The sequence below is a fragment of the Physeter macrocephalus genome, chromosome 2, assembly GCF_002837175.3.
Source record: "Physeter macrocephalus isolate SW-GA chromosome 2, ASM283717v5, whole genome shotgun sequence".
Lineage (NCBI taxonomy): Eukaryota > Metazoa > Chordata > Mammalia > Artiodactyla > Physeteridae > Physeter > Physeter macrocephalus.
The window spans coordinates 100,218,494-100,236,553 of NC_041215.1; the positions used below are offsets into that span (position 1 = coordinate 100,218,494).

General features: G+C 39.7%; 1 protein-coding gene across 8 annotated transcripts in view; it reads right to left on the reverse strand.

Annotated features, from left to right (window-relative positions):
* HECW2 (HECT, C2 and WW domain containing E3 ubiquitin protein ligase 2) overlaps positions 1–18,060 on the reverse strand; it is a 410,406-nt gene that overhangs the window by 155,684 nt on the left and 236,662 nt on the right. For all 8 annotated transcript variants that reach the window (XM_055089204.1, XM_028480351.2, XM_024115624.2 and 5 more), the window contains 3 exons: positions 17,323–17,430; positions 8,357–8,451; positions 3,006–3,081 (listed from right to left, as the gene is read on the reverse strand). In XM_055089204.1, the coding sequence (XP_054945179.1) occupies positions 3,006–3,081; positions 8,357–8,451; positions 17,323–17,430 (279 nt within the window). The remainder of the gene's footprint in view (positions 1–3,005; positions 3,082–8,356; positions 8,452–17,322; positions 17,431–18,060) is intronic.

Below are 18,060 nucleotides of genomic sequence, written 5' to 3' on the forward strand. Positions count from 1 at the left end.
TAGAGTAACCCCACATTTTAGGAGGTCACCAGGGTCATCCTACTCAAGCCCATTCTTGAAACGCAAAGTCTTTCTTAGAAGGACAGAATTGGCCTGGGGTTGCCCATAGAACCACACTCCCTGGAGGAGGTTCACCAATGACCAACAAGAACTTGTGGCCTAGATAACATGTGATGAAAACAGACCAGGACTGTCTAATGACTCATAACTGGCAGTAGCGGGAGACAGTCTAATATGTCAGAAAAGATTTAAAAATTCAAGCAAGAGGACCTGATGTTAAGAACACTGCATCAAATATAGTAAGATCTTTGATCTAAAAGCCAGTGGCAGAAGGGAAAGATGAGTAAAGAACGAGACAAGCACTTCAGAGAAGCTACTGTAATCTCATTAGCTTCATAGTCCCCATCCCTGGCACTGCCTAAACTATGGAGTCATTAATACAGCATTTGCATTTTACTGTCAATTTAATAATGCTACATGTTTTCACTTGGCTTTATTTAGCATAAAATAGCTTTGAGAGAAAATGCAATTCACGTATTTATTTTCTTACCTTTCTTGATTGTGCTCACCTCAGACTCAGACAAGAGAATGACATTCTTTAGGTATTAAATCTACTTCTCAAGAAGGGATTTCTTTGCAGTAAACAAGGAGTAACATGTACAGAAATGGCTGCCATGACGTCCGACAGAGCTAAATTATTCATGCAAAACATTCCTTTGAAGAAAAAGCATCCACCAGAAGATGAAGCCACAGCGATGAAAGATGTCACTATTAACCCTTTTCCACAAGGGACATCGTACAAATAAATACAATAAACTACCAATTTTGTACTCTGATTATTCAGCTCACTTTATCCATCTCCTGCCTCTCTCTTTTATCTTTTATATATTTTATTGCTCATAAATATCCATATCACCTAATAGACTAAAGAGGGACTCAAAGTCACAAAGGTATGACAGGTTAAATATCCTTCTTACTTGGAGAAAAGGTTTAAGATAGTCATCAAAAAACAGTTTTTTGTTTTAGCTGTAGAGTTTAATTATTTGTGTCCCTACTTATCCATAGATAATCAGGAGCAGAACATTTGCAGACAGACATTCTACAGTGCTTAAATGCTCTCCGTAAATATTATCATCCACTGTCAATATGCTACAACCAGATGAATTTTTTAGAATTACTGTTATAAAATTGCTTTCATCTTCTATAATTTTTAGCCATTTCTATACATCATCTGCAAATAGCTGATTACATGGTAAGAAATAAAGCAGATTTTAGGTAGCGAGCCTCCATATGTATTGAGGTGGATGTTAGAAAAAGTTGTATATAAAAAAAAAAAGCATTTGGCTGTGCCCCAAAGCTTATTTCCTACTTTTTAGGAAAATGTCCTGGGATTTTCAACTTCTACATGGTCATTCTCCCATGGTGGGTTAATTAACATCCCCTCTGGAGTCAAAATCAATATGTGTGTGTCCTATCTAGAGTGATATTGATCATTTGAAAGCTTAGGGCAATGCTTCTAAACTAAGAAAACCGTGGTATGGTCAAACTAAGTTTTCTGAGACATGGAGGTTGGCCAGTTGTTCCATATCTATAAACGATTTCTCTTCCTGCAACCACCCCAGAACTGTGAAGGTCTAAAGCACAGGTAGCCAACTGAAGTGTTTTCAGAAGAGAGACAGATAAGGGAGGGTGGGGAGTAGTATCACAGGCAGTGGTAGTAAATGCTTTTCTAAAAATCTAGATATTTTTAAAACCCTGAGGGTTCCAACCAAAATATATTTACTGGTCAAATTTGAACCAGTTTACAGCCTCTGAGATTTGCCAGAGAACCAAAGCAAAATGGTTTTCATGGTAAGTAACCTGTATGACGGGGGAAAGGGAGGAGAAGGAACATACTAGAACAGACACAGATAGGCCGCAGGCCAGCAATGAACTAACGTGCACAATTCCATTATACATGATATTCATGCATCATGGACTTGTGTTTTCAAGATCAGCCTTCTAACTCTCACTCTTGAAAATTTCTATTTTCATTTTCTATTTTCATTCATAACATTTTTTTGCAGCCAAGAAAAAGTGAATCTCATTTAAATTTCAGAAGCATTACAACAATGGAAAAATGAAAACAAAACATCTTACAGTGATAGACATCTGTTAGACTTGACTTTACATGTACTGTAGTACGGTCGTCTGTTTTAAAAGTCCATTTCAAATACTGACTTAGAGTATTCTTGACTTTATGACTGCCGATTAATTTTTTTAAATCAGTGGCTTTGAAACTTTTTTTGACAGTGATCTATGTATGAAATACATTTATCTTGAAACCTATTATACACATACATAGGTGTGTATATTTTTGTGTGTGAAATTTTCAGTTTGTATAAACTGGTGTTCTATGAAAAACATTTCTCTTTGGTGGTTAAACTCTGACTTTTTTCTATTCTTTTTTTAATTGCTAGTTTCAACTAAATTAATCTTATAAATCACCAATGAGTTCCAACTCAAAACCTGAAAAGCAGTGCTTCAGTTGTATGATAAATATACAAAAAATCAGAATATTTTACTAATCAGAAAATAAACAACAAAAAAATTGTCTTATCCACTTTTCAATTCTTTATATGTATTCCTTCACAGAAATAGGAGTATCCCTTGGCTTTTTTTCGCTAGTCTCCAAATTTTTCCTTTCTCTAGATGAGGCAAGCACAAATTGTTTAGAGTTATCTAAGTTCTACAGTGGGTTTAGCACATGTTACATTACAGTTTTTTTTAAGTAAGTATACATAGTTATGGTCTTTTCATCACAAGACAACTTGCTAGAAGCTTTCTGAGTTTATAATAATAATCTAATTTTTCATGGTAAGAGATATACTTGAATTTCCAGAAGTATTACCAAAAAAAAAAAACTTGCTCACATATCATATATGAGAGTGTAGAAAGAAGTGAGTATCCATGCCTTTGAAATTATACACTTTCCAACTGGACGTCATGTTTAAAGACATCCTTACCAGACAACGTAAAGCTAACGAGTTTTCGAGAATGCTGACTTCCTGAAGCACCTCCTTCCATGCCTTCTGCCCCCATCTGCAGAGAAAAAACACATATGTGAAGCTTCACAGGAATATGGTACCTCTCAACTTTTTTAGGGAAGCATATATATTTGCAAATATGATTTTTGTATCAATGTATTGTATATGCCTTTTCATATGCTACAAATCTTGGAAGTGAGATATAAATGCAGATTCTCAGAGACTAGAGGAAGGGTCATACCTAAATTTAATCTTTACCCAAAATGTAACCAATATGAGCTTCCAAGTTCCCTGGGATATGAATCAACTTACTTTATGTCCTTTTATTTCTTTGGTAAGAATATTGGGGCTTCCCTGGTGGCACAGTGGTTAAGAATCCTCCTGCCAATGCAGGTTACATGGGTTTGAGCCCCAGTCCGGGAAGATCCCACATGCTGCGAAGCAACTAAGCCCATGCACCACAACTAAGCCTGCGAGCCACAACTACTGAAGCCCGCGTGCCTAGAGCCCATGCTCCGCAACAAGAGAAGCCACCACAATGAGAAGCCCACGCACCACAACTAAGAGTAGCCCCTGCTCGCCGCAACTAGAGACTGCCCGCGCACAGCAATGAAGACCCAACGCAGCCAAAAATAAAATAAATAAATATTTTTTAAAAAGAATATAGTTGACATGTAGTAAGCATACTTATATTGCTATTATGGTATTAAAACATTCCCTTAAGTTAAAAATCAAATATCAAATTCCTTCAGATTTATTAGGAAAACCTAGAATAAACTAAACAGGTGATTTACATCAGACTCATCCATATATATGTAGAATTATCCTCTCTTGCTAAATATTTCTGAGTGACCATGTGGATGTCCCACCGCCCTTGTAGACTCCTATTTTATTGTGCTACTGGTACATGGCACATGCTATTATAATTAGCAATAATAAGAATTTGTAATCCTATTGTACTGATTATTGTATTGTAAAGCCTTTTCTAAAAGCTTCTGAGTAAATTATATCTTACTTGAAACGAGTCATTTACAGACCATAGCAGATTAAGTCTCTCAGTTTACGTACAATTAGTGCTCAATTTATGGTACACTAGGAAAAAAGGGTTTCGTGGTCCTCTAAAAAAGAAGTCCAGGGCTTCCCTGGTGGCGCAGTGGTTGCGCGTCCGCCTGCCGATGCAGGGGAACCGGGTTCGCGCCCCGGTATGGGAGGATCCCACATGCCGCGGAGCGGCTGGGCCCGTGAGCCATGGTCGCTAAGCCTGCGCGTCCGGAGCCTGTGCTCCGCAACGGGAGAGGCCACAACAGAGGAAGGCCCGCACACCACAAAAAAAAAAAAAAAAAAAAAAGAAGTCCAGAACACTGTAAGAGACAGATTTGAAGGCAGAATGTATTTTGAATAGTCAAGAAATAGAAACCACATTTTAATTCCAAAGTTTAGATTACACCCTTCCATCTTATCTTTGTGGCACTCCCCACCTCCCTTAAAAATCATACACCACCAAGAGATAAAACTTTCACTAATCCAAGCCAAGTTGAGGAACTTCAAAATAAATTCCATTCAAATTCTGAAATATAAATGTCCATTTCCGGGCTTCCCTGGTGGCGCGGTGGTTAAGAATCCGCCTGCCAATGCAGGGGACACGGGTTCGAGCCCTAGTCCAGGAAGATCCCACATTCCACGGAGCAATTAAACTCATGCACCACAACTGCTGAGCCTGCGCTCTAGAGCCCGTGAGCCGCAACTACTGAAGCCTGTGCGCCTAGAGCCCGTGCTCCACAACAAGAGAAGCCACCGCAATGAGAAGCCTGCGCACCACAACAAAGAGTAGCCCCGGCTCGCTGCAACTAGAAGAAAGACTGTGAGCAGCCACGAAGACCCAATGCAGCCCAAAATAAATAAAATAAAATAAACATTAAAAAAATTTCCATTTCCTTCTCTACTTCTCGTACCTTAGTCAAAACTATTTTGTGTGACACTTAACTGCTTCCTGATTGTTCCACATATCATTTGCAATATGCCTAGGGTACCATCCAGGCATCTTTACTTCATTCCATCCAGATGCAAATTGTCCTGCAAGAAGTAACTGAGAAACTCTACAGGGAAGGAAAGAGCAGCCATCCTGATCGTATGGTCTCCTTTCTCACATATCCTTTTGCAATGAATCAAGAATAAAAAAAAGTTATGTCTTCTCTGTCATGCATACTTTGACGTCATTGCCATTCATCAGAGTACACAGTGATATGTGTCACTTGGAACAGGAAATCCTTCGCTTCAGGGACAGATAAAGGTGACCATCACTCACTACCATGTATTGTTTCAACACGGGTTGACAGTATTACTTCTGAGCTTTCCTGGCTTAAATCTATGAAGGGAGTTTATTTAAAAACCTCTCTCTAAACACTGAGTACAGATGTGTTTATTATCACTGATGTTCCTATATCTGGTGGTCAGGTTGGTCTTTCCTGGCTTTATTGTCATGAATGATAAAGCTGAATTCTCTGAATATTAGTTCACATGAGCATTCACCACGTTGTTGTAAAGGACAGTGTTTTTATCTGTGAATTATGTGAGAATTGTTTCATATTAGCCTTTGGCTAGACAGTGAATTACATTTTTTAAAAGGAGAATTCTAGGGCATTTTCTTTAGTTTCTATAATTTCTTAGAACATTTTAAGTAGGCTTTGAATGATGACAGACTATGAATCTTTGCAAAGTCTCACTGTTCTCACTTGGCATGAAGAGACATCATGTTTTCGGAGGCGGCACATCTCCCTGGGCAGTGTGGTCCGTTTGAGAGGAGGCCATGGTTTGTGAGATGCCTGGCACAGGAAGAGCAGCTGTTGCTGAGTATCTGTCCCAGAAGCAGTCTGTACTACCTCTCTATTTGTCACTTTATAGTCCAGGGGTGTGTGTGTGTGTGTGTGTGTGTGTGGTGAAAGCAGGATGAGGCAGAGACAGCGATGCTATCTGGCCAGTTGGGTGCTGTCTCTGCTCTACTTAACCTAGGGATGATGAGTCAGAGGGGGGTACAGCACAATATAATAAACCACATGTACTTGGTGAGAGCCAACCAACCCAGTGTCATCAAGCTTTAAAATGTGGTTGCTACTGGCCAACTATTCTTTGCATCATGGAATGATCCTACTAAATGAGCTGTGTGAATATCGATGTTGTCAGTCAGTACAATATCTACACACAAGTCATATTCCTAGATGAACATCATGCTGTCATAGAAACACGGTGCTCAGCCCACAGTGAAATGCCCATTGGCACAGCCTCTCAGTAGCAGATATAGACCCAACTGTCTCAAGCTTGGTCAGAAATCTACTGACCACCAATCCCATTAGTCAGCCTTTGAACCAAAATATTCTATTATGATTGCCAGTGCTGTATCTATGAAGCTTTTAAGGTGCTCAAAAACCTGTCTGAAGAAAATTAATTATCTCCAACTATCCACAGGCTTTGACAGAATAATCTCAATGCAAAATCAATGGATCAAGATCAATGCTCACCAGGCTGTAAGCTCCCGGCCGTCAGTGATATCTGATCATGGAAACTGCTCAAATCCAAGAAAATCTGACTACAGAAAGTCATGTTTGGAAGCTATTTTATCAAATTTCACACACAGTTAATTTTTCAAACGTTTTGTTATAAACAGCCCCACTTTTCTAGTTTTATAATTTTTATTTTTAGAATATTAATTATAGTGTGTTCCAGTGCTTACTGTGACATGGCAGACTTTGTAATCAACAACTGTTATTCTCCCTGTGAACCTTCAAAGTCTTATATAGTAAATGTGGGTTTTTAAAAAGTATTCTATACTTTGTTCACTATAATAGGAACTCAAATATAATTCAAATGTGAACAGAGTACTTAGATATTGAAAATTTTGCACATACCGTTCCCTTTACCTAAAATGCTCTTCCCTCCCCCGCTTCACCTAAGTAACTTCTACTCATCCTTCAGATTGTCCTGAAAACATGCCTTCTTCAGGGAAGCTTTCCAAGACCTTCCTGATCAAAATGAATCCTGCTAGTATATGCTCTCATAGCCCCATTTCACTGCCCCTCATAGTAATTATCACTCAAATAAATACAATTCAGTTTAATTGATGTCTCTCTCCCCCACCAGACCAGTGAGAGCAAGGGCTGTGTTTTTGCTTATCATTTCATTCCTAGTGGTGGGTATAATGTCTGGCACTTAGCAGGCACCCAATGAATATTTCTTTGAATGAATAAATGAAAGGAAAAGAATGCTTGATATCGTATTGGTGGGCCAGACAATTTCAAAATGCCATCTGCAGAGATTACATTCTGAATTTCAGGGAGTCAACCTGTTCACTTGCTTATATCCAAAAATGCATGCATCTATAAATGTGTACACACACACACACACTATTATGAAGATTCTATATTACGAGAGTCAATAATTTTCTTCTATACTTTCACGACCTGATTGTTATTAATGACTTATAAACACTGCAATGATTTATATACCTTGGACTCCAAGAATCATCTGAGTTCAACCACCCACGTACAATGGAGTGCATCCTGTGAAGCTGTTAGATTCTAAAGTTAGTTGGTGAAGTGAAAAATCATGAAATTGTGAAAAGTAATTCTTAAGAAAGTACCATGTTGGAAATGGACACACTTTCCTTCAAAAGTCCAGCACAATCAGTTTCCTCCGAAGCTAAGTTAGATATCTCTTTCTTTAATTGAGGACCTGGTGAAAAGGTTGGCTTCTGCTGAGTGGCCACGTGATACCAAACATATGTGTGGTACCTTTAAGCACTATAGTTCAATTCAGCATCAAGAGGGATCCCAGACTCTCTCCTGCAGGAACGGTGCATTCGTAATCCCCATCGCACACTCTCTTTGGGGTAAAAGTCTGTTAAACTGACTGGCAGGGAGAATCACCCACTACTCAAATTTTTTTTTTCCTCTCTCTTTTACTCACTGAGTTCATGTAAATTAAATTCACATAAGATGCAAAACGCCACCATTTCTACCAACTGGCCACCCTGACAAAGTTTTAAAAAAACCTTCTATGATGGATGGGCACTCGCCAATTTCCTTCAGGAATAGGTTCCCTGGAGAGTTGACTATATACAGAATTATTATAAATCAAGCCATATTTTCCCACTGGTTTACATTATGGATTTAGTTAAGCCATCCTGTAAGTTATTTCCTTTCCCAAAACGGCGCCCACACTGCTATGTGTTTCCTTTGCATTGTTTCCCATAACCCTGCCAGAGCTGCACAGGCAAAAATAGAAACCAAGGCCTCTGGGACTGAGGCTCAAGGAAGCAGCCTGAGGGGCACACTCACCATCACAGCGGGGTTCTTCACCGTGATGCAGGGGGTCGTGGCTCGCAGGGCTCCACTAATGCCGTGGTAGTATTTGAAACAGATTTTTATCTCCGCTGTAAATTGATTGGAGAAAAACAGTAATTTAAACACTGAAACAAGTCCCTTAGGCATCACCTGAGGAAATCCACCTCTCCACCTCTCAGAAAATCCCACTCAGGACTCTTCGAGCGATCCCTTCTTTTCCAGTCAGAGGCAACAGATTATACCAATTCCTGTTTGATTTTATATAGGCTTCTCTGAAAATTTCTAAGAACAGCCCAAATATATTAGAAAAACAGTGCACAAAAACGACACGCCAAAATATTAGTGAAGAGATAAGAATAAGACTAGCTACCATTCACTGAGGAGCTGTTGATGTACCACAGGGCTGCGTCTCTGCACCCATTGTTATTGACCCCTCATATCTACCTCGGGAGGCAGAAATTCTTGTCCCCATAGAACAGCTGAAGTATTGAGGTTTGCCGAAGGTCAAACAAGTAAGAAACGACAGAGTCAGGACTCAAACCCCATCAAATGGGGCTTTGACCCATTCCAAAGCCTTCACTCCTATCCTCTACAATATAGACAGACTGCAGCTGTCAATGGAAATGTAAAAAGAGCAGACAGAGTATAAAAGATTGCTGTAGGAGACTCTGTGGTGAGAGGGTCTGGGGACCTGTATTATTTTAATTTTCCAAGTGACTTAAATGTAGCCACTAGGAGGGATCATATTTTGGAACCACCAGTAAATATATATCTACATCTCCACAGGTGTGTGTATATATATGTATGTATATATATTGAATATAACTATAGGTACGTGTGTATGTATATATATTTATATACTATATAATTTGAACTTGATAAAAAGCAATAAAAATGTCAATTATTGTTTTTGGAAAGTAACTACAATTACCATGAGGCCAACAAGTGTCAAAGATAAAACCCAGGGCTTCCCTGGTGGCGCAGTGGTTGAGAATCCGCCTGCCAATGCAGGGGACACGGGTTCGTGCCCCGGTCCGGGAAGATCCCACATGCCGCGGAGCAGATGGGCCCGTGAGCCATGGCCACTGAGCCTGTGCATCCGGAGCCTGTGCTCCGCAACGGGAGGGGCCACAACAGTGAGAGGCCCGCGTACTACAAAAAAATAAAAAAATTTAAAAAAAATAAAAAAGATAAAACCCAGAGTCACTGAAATTTCTCTGTATACAGAGCATCTGAGTCACTGAAGTTTCACTGCGAGATGTCTTTTTCCCAAGGTGTCATTTAATATAGGCAATGACGCTGATGGGCAGGCTGCAGAGGAAAGTCCTAGCCTATAGGAGTGGAGTTACCCTCTCAACTGAGTCACCTGGATTATTAAAGTGGGACCACTCGATGTGATTCCCCAAGGAAACTAATCTTGCACTGACTTTCCTGACAGCACCAAATGGTCTCCTACAGAGTATGTGGTTTGCTTATTTTAAGAAAAAGATACAATGATTAAAGAAAAATCCTGCTTTAGGAACTTATATAGGAATATTTAGGAATAGTACATATAAAAATATAATATTATTTCCCATCAATGAAAAAATACTAAATCTCATTAAAAAAAAGGTCTGTCATGGGTAAAATATCGAGTCTTTCCATTATGTACATTAATCACAATGCAGTGATTCACAACCTAGTTGGCATCATGAAGTGAAAGATTTTTACCATGCCCAGCACTATGCTAGACAGCGCAAGGGAATCAGAGAGACGTTTCTGGTCTAGCAGGTGTTTTATAGTGCAGCTGTTAAGATGACAAAATCCAGAAGAGAAGCACTGAAGAGGCAGAGTGCCAGGTAGAAATGTGGAGATCGTGGAAAATATTCCACGTGAGGGCACAGTGGAGTCAGAAAGGTCTCATGGAACAAACAGAACTCAAACCTTCCGCTGAGAAAAATGGGGTTGGACAGAGTTAGGAGTGAGTAGTGGCAAAAACAGGGAAGCAGGAATGAGCATGCTGTCTTGAGGACCAGCAAGACGACCTCGGCAGCAATTCTAGCTTTACTATGAATTCCCTGGAACCTTACATAAGTGACTTGAGTGAGCACTAACACAGGTTTTTGGTGATTATGGAAATGTAATAACTATAGATCTGAGTAAACCACTGTCCCACTTGCTTTCCTTTGAGACCAATAGCATGTATTCTGCAAGAACAAAGCTAAGTAACATGCACAAGGCCTGTCAAAGCAGAACAAGCTCGGTGACAGGCGGGAGGACTCAATTCTGCGGGCATGAGCTCATTAGTATCACGTTCTACATGCCGGGAACCAGCAGTCTGTGAATCTGCCTGCAGCAGTGCCTCACAGACCCAGCCAAAGGCCAGTCAGTGAGCAGCCTGTTTTTCAATAAAGAGAAGTACATTTTTACAAGACATCTTCCCCGAACTCCCTCTCAAGTTAGGATGCCACCTCCTCTTTTCTAATGTTTTAATAGTCAGCGAGGTAAAAGACTAGGAAACAAACAGACCCCAAAAAGTGTCTGCTTATTTTTATCTGTAGATGTTGCTAGCCAGACCAGCTTTGCTAGCTGACCCGTTCTGACTGTTACTTTACTTCTTGCTAAAACAAAAATCCCCAACCACTGTGATAAATTAGAATCCCTGAAACTATAAGATAAACTCATTCTCATTGTGCACAGCAGATTTTGTGGACATGATCACCAAAAACCACAGAGCTGACAGCTTCACAATGCTTTAAGATTCAGTGTAAAGCCAAGGGGACTTACACAGATCACCAGTTACAAAACCAAATGCATAGGCTGGTCCTGGTCACCAGAGAGAAAAACCCAGTACCAGAGAGAACTAGTTGCTTGCACCTCGACTGTTCAGGAGGACACCAGTGGAGACTTCTGCCCCTAAAATAGAGGACTGTTTCACGCTGAGTGGGAGGTTTCCTACTCAGCCATAAAAAAGAACGAAATAATGCCATTTGCAGCAACATGGATGCAACTAGAGCTTATCATACTAAGTGAAGTCAGAAAGAGAAAGACAAATACCATATGATATCACTTATATGTGGAATCTAAAATATGGCACAAATGAACCTATCTACAAAACAGAAATGGACTCATGGTTGCCAAGAGGGAGGGGGGAAGGGAGAGGGATGGACTGGGAGTTTGGGGTTAGTAGATGCAAACTATTACATTTAGAATGGAAAAACAACAAGGTCCTACTGTATAGCACAGGGAACTCTATTCAATATCCTGGGATAAACCATAATGGAAAAGAATATGAAAAAAGAATGTCTATATGTGTATAACTGAGTCACTTTGCTGTAGAGCTGAGATTGGTACAACATTGTAAATCAATTATACTTCAGTAAAAAAAATGTTGCCTTAGAGGCAGTGAACAAGAAGGGTGAGGCCTCCCACATTAACCTAGAAGGACCTACAGTCTGGGCCAGCTCCCGGAAGGAAGAAAGCATTGCCGAGTGGCATCTTCTCTCTCTCAGGTCCCTTCTGAACAGCTGAAGCCAGTCATGAATCACAGAAATACATTCTGGCCCCTTTCAATAATCTTCTGGACACTTTTGTTTCTAGAGTTACTAAAAGATTTAGCTGCCTCTATTTCAATGCTGATAAGACATAGAAACACTTTTATTGGGCTTCCCTGGTGGCACAGTGGTTGGGAGTCCACCTGCCGATGCAAGGGACGCGGGATCGTGCCCCGGTCCGGGAGGATCACACATGCCGTGGAGCGGCTGGGCCCGTGAGCCATGGCCGTTGGGCCTGCGTGTCCGGAGCCTGTGCTCTGCAATGGGAGAGGCCACAGCGGTGAGGGGCCCGCGTACCGCAAAAAAAAAAAAAAAAAAAAAAAAAAAAGAAACACTTTTATTTAAAAAATTTTAACTTACCAGCTTCCATTAAATACAAATGAAGAGGTCCCCCAGAGCAAGAGCATGCCAGCTCCACGTCCACCACAGATGGGAGGGTGATCACTGTCCAGAGATGGCACTTTGTATTTGTTGGGGGTGACTGGGAAGGTAGAAAGAACTTAAACCTGTTCCCAAGTAAAGGGGTTTCTGTAATTATGTCATTCTGACATTGCATTTTAAAGCAATCATTCTACCATCTGCCTAAAGGAAGAAAATATTTCCGTGTTTGTATATGAATAAAATACTTCTAGAACGATCACATGAAACTGGTAAAACTGATTGCCTTCAGGGAGGGGAAACTGGTGACTGGGGCATGAAGTTGGGGATGATAATTTACTTTCATTTTTGTGTCTTTTTAACATTATACTCTTTTCATCTATTATCTGTTCAAAAGTTATTTTTAAAAAGCAATCTCAACTCAGCTACATTAACTCTAGGCAATGGTATAAGATTCCAAGCCCTCTCGGAAAAAGGTTCTACAGGCCACTCCCTGCAAGAAATGGTTTTGTTTCAAGGACTGGGATCTTTGAAACACCATCCATCACCTTAAATAGCTACAAGATTCACTTAGGTAGTAGTTAATAGCTTGCTCCTATTTAGAAAATCTGGATTTTCCTCAAGTTTTAGAAGTTGACTATTTTGAACCATAAAGATGGATGGAATGGAAATGTCCTTCTTCCTTTAATCATTTGTTTCATTAAAATAGAATAATCTAAAAAAAAATCAATCTAATAGGAATTTATTCAAAAACATGATTTTAACCATTGCCTTTGTGCTTTTATTATATTCTTTTTTTTTTTGCGGTACGCGGGCCTCTCACTGTTGTGGCCTCTCCTGTTGCGGAGCACAGGCTCTGGTCGCGCGGGCTCAGCGGCCATGGCTCACGGGCCCAGCCGCTCCGCGGCATGTGGGATCTTCCCGGACCGGGGCACGAACCCGTGTCCCCTGCATCGGCAGGCGGACTCTCAACCTCTGCGCCACCAGGGAAGCCCCTATTATATTCTTAATATTATGATTCCTATTGATAAGCTCTTTTTATTCAGAGGCCACAAGTTGGGAAAGAGTAAACACATTCTGATTCTCATGCTTTTGAGGAAATTTACTCACATTTCCAGGGACGTGCTCACCTGTTTATATGGTACCACAGGTTGTCTTCTCTTTAGCAAGGGCTAATGCAACCTGAAAGGGCCAGGCCCTCCCCTGCTAAAGCTCAGAAAAACAATCTTGAAAATCAAAGACAGACAATATCAGTATAATGTGGAAGATCCTAATAGGGTTAGAGAAGAAGTAATTGGACCTTGTTTTTCTCATTACTTCGTAATGACAGCTGGACCAATGTTGGAAAGTAAAGAGAAGTAGAAATAAGCGATAAAACGTAAAGTATGCTGGCAGAGAATGAAAAGCACCAAACCTCCATCTAAGGGGCAAAAAGGCCCTTCTGATGTTGGTGGGAAGTGGCTTATGAATGGAGGTTAGAGCAGGGACTCTGACAGTACAAATAAGCGGCTGAAGCCACCCTTTTCCCCCCACCCAATAAAAAGTCACCCACAAAGGTTCTGTTTGGGCAAGGCACCGCATCTTACAAAGCACGCTAACCTGAGTGCCAATCAGAGATAAGGCTCTCACTTACACAAGCCACATGCACCTCTGCTATGCAGTTTCCTAATCCTGTCCACTTCCTAGGGCTGAGACAGGTAAGATATGTGAAAGCACTATATAATTCATACAAATGGCAATGTCCTGTTATTATCATTAATGATCAGTTAATGATAACTGTTAATGATAAGTTAAAGCAGTTCAGTAAACAGCAATGAAGCTGACTATTTCTAAGCTTATTCACTGATCCAGGAATCAGTGCGTTCTCGAATACTGCCTGGCACAAAGTTGATACTTAACTAAATACTTCACGATGGCTGGGGACATAGATGGACAGATGAGTAGAAGAAATGAAGGAAGGACAAAAAGCAGGTCTGAATGAATGAATGACCATAGTCTATGAAAGACTATGTAGAATAAAATAGATATCCTAGCATACCAAGACAATTTCTGAAACCTCTTACATTTCAAAACTCAAGAATACACATTGCCCTCGTGACCCATTCATTTTCTGCAAGCATAAGCTCATTTGAGGAACTGTGATAGTCCTATGACAAGTAAGTGCAGATGAAGCTGATCCTCCTCTCCAATGTCTAGGAAGGTCACTTACTCAGAATTAAACCTGTCTTTGTCCTTCAAATTCATTCCAGCAGGTCCCGTAATAATATAAGTCTGGGCTTCCTGCCTCCTCTGGAGTTTATTCAGATAAACCAAAGCCATCTTTACTTTCAGAAACAGGTTAAATAGTGCTCAAATCCAGGTTTGCCCATGAATTCAGGTCAATTTTCAGAGAATTTACTTTGCTTGGACTTCTGATTAGCTAAAGATAAATTTTCTCTCTGAAGACGAAAGCAAAAATTTTTAAATGTCATAAGTTTTCAAGATCAGAGGCTGAAAACATAGAAGTTTTTAACCCATCCCCCCCAATCCCGATTTTTTTTGTTTCACACCATCATCTCCAGAGATTCAAGCAAAACTTCATTATGCTGGGAAGTCCCCTTAGGTCTGCTCTAGCCAGACATGGGGTAAAAAAATTGATGTCTATGAGATCTAAGAGACACAGACTACACTTCTAAGCACTGATATAAACACCACCTGAGGTTTTTACACTGAATGGATTTTGAAAGAATAGGGATGTGTGTTGGGGGAGATCCCATTCTGATGAATGAAGATAAACTTATTCTAAAGCCAAATCTTTCTGTAATTCCTATTCACTGTCTTGCACTTATACAACTTTTCTCAGTCCTTAAAAATGCATTACTAAATATTTCCAGTTTTACAACCATGCTACACAATACCCCCAATTTTGTGTGTGAAGAATTAAGGTGGAAATGCTAAATTAGAGGAGAAAAGCAAAAGCATTCCCAATTCCTAGCTTCAATATCAAGCCCATTTCTGTTAAATACTAAGACTGAGATGTAAAGAAAAAATTTTGTCACGCCAGAGATGTTTACTATACCCTAATCAGCCAGGACATTATGAATCCCTAATTCATACTTCGTGGAGAAAGAAAATCAATCATGTCAAGTGGGATACACTGTAAATGGGTTTTTTATACATAATGTTACCAATTATAGCAGTGTGTGGTACTGACTTCTTCCCAGGTGTTCACATGAGCCCCATACTGTGAATCTGCGCACTCCATCAACAGGCAACCATTCCTAGCCGTCTTCAGCATTTTAAAGCAAACAGGAAGGTTGTTTTGCCTTTTTCCCTGAAGTTCAGTTGGTAATACTTCTCAGCTAGACCATCCTCTTAAGCCCTGGGATCTTTTCAAAGGAGGAATTACACTGAAAGTAAACCCAGCTATTTCCCATTCCATTTTCACCAGATTCTTTTATCACTTATTTTTCTCATTACTTAGTAATGGCAGCTGGACCAATGTTGGAAAGTAAAGAGAAGTAGAAATAGGCAATAAAAACAAATCACCCATAATCTCACGTCCCAGATACAACCCTTGTTCACATTTTGGCAAATCTCCTTCCAGACTTTTTCCTACATGCTGTATTAGTTGGGATTATGCTGTACGTATTTGCTTCCCGCTTATTGTTCTATCATGAGCATTTTTCCTTAAAAACTACATTCCATGTAAGGAGAAAATCTAGCCAGAAATTGAACTATGAAAAAAAAGACAGTCCTTAGAGGACAGAAGTGGGGTTCGAGAAAACTATGAAATACTGACCTACCAGTAAGGATGGTCAAAGAAATTATCTGGTGTCTTTAATGGCAATTCAAAATAATAGATGTTAATCTTTTAAAATGACTTTTTATATTACAGAAGTTTTACATGCTTCAAAAAAGACATGCTTACATCAGATTTCCATTTAATCAAACTTACTTTATAGTTTATGGTTTAATAACTACCATTCTTGGGCTTCCCTGGTGGCGCAGTGGTTGAGAATCCGCCTGCCAATGCAGGGGACATGGGTTCGAGCCCTGGTGTGGGAAGATCCCACATGCCGCGGAGCAACTGGGCCCGTGAGCCACAATTACTGAGCCTGCGCGTCTGGAGCCTGTGCTCCGCAACAAGAGAGGCCGCGATAGTGAGAGGCCCGCGCACCGCGATGAAGATTGGCCCCCGCTTGCCACAACTAGAGAAAGCCCTCAGACAGAAACGAAGACCCAACACAGCCATAAATAAATAAATAAATAAATAAAAAATAAAATAACTACCATTCTTAAGTGCCAGTATCCACACACTCTCTCTCTTTCTTATATTAAATCCCTTGCATATAGAAAATTTAATTCTTACACAGAGCTAAACAGCTCAGAAAAATTTTAAAGAGCTCATTTTTTTCTACATTAAAGAAAAATAAATTCTGTAAATGTAGAAGTTAACCTGGACCAACTAGTAAATCATTTATATATATAATACTATATATAAGCATTTGTATTTATAAGTAAGTATCAATATAAATCAGATCAACTGGGTAATGGTTATTTGCAGTCAATTTCTGATTCCTAGTAAATGACCTCTATGGCAGTGTGCCCCACACTATCTCATCTACACTTGGAAAGACCAAGACCCAAATGCAAAACTTATTCTGCTGCTGGGAAAAATAATAGTGAAGTATTCTACGGGCAAATAAAATTCTTAGATTAACTGAAATCTTGAATTATTCTTTCTGCTCCTTGTAATTAATATAATATTAATTATAAATGAGATATACGGGTATATAAAAATGTGTAAAGCATTAAAATAACCATACATAATTTATATACCATACATTCATCAGGTACATTTTACACACACAAGTTTTTCAAATTATATGAACATTCTCTAATGAGTATTTTCCAAAACAATGTATTTTCCAGTTTGGGGCAACATGGCATACATGTATAAACCAGAGCCCAAAACCTTTACAATAAAATTCCGGAAAGACTCCATAGATTTCTGCATATTTCTGCAATGTTCAATCACAAACTTATATTTCACACTTAGTTACTTACGCTCCATGAAATAGGGCCCAGGCTCAATTCTCCATACAATTTGTCCTTTTTGTGTTCCGGTTACACCCCTGTTTTTAGAATCCCAGAAGTTGGCTGGAGAATTCTCATCTGAAAAAAGCAAAGAAACACTTTTTAATCTTAATTATAAGCTCTTTGTCTTTCCTTAGCTCAAAGACTAATACAAGTTCTAATACAGATGGAAAAAAAATAAAGGGGAAATATTAATGAACGCTATTGTTAATGACTTACTTCCTCCCAGCAGATTACCCTGAATTTCTACACTTGCATTTATACAGGAGAATTGGGGAGGAGGGTGGGAAGGTGGAAAGGAGATGGCACGTCCGGGCTTGGCCAGGTTGTTCACTGTTGCCAAAAGACAAAACTGCAAAGAACAAAGGGTACGATTGCTTGTCAACCAGCAATGAGATGATATATAAGAAAGGGGTTGGGTGAGCTCCCATCTATAAAATCCTTTATTAAAAGAAAAGGTAGAGTAAGGCCAGACACTATAAAACTCTTAGAGGAAAACATAGGCAGAACACTCTATGACATAAATCACAGCAAGATCCTTTTTGACCCACCTCCTAGAGAAATGGAAATAAAAACAAAAATAAACAAATGGGACCTAATGAAACTTCAAAGCTTTTGCACAGCAAAGGAAACCATAAACAAGACGAAAAGACAACCCTCAGAATGGGAGAAAATATTTGCAAATGAAGCAACTGACAAAGGATTAAT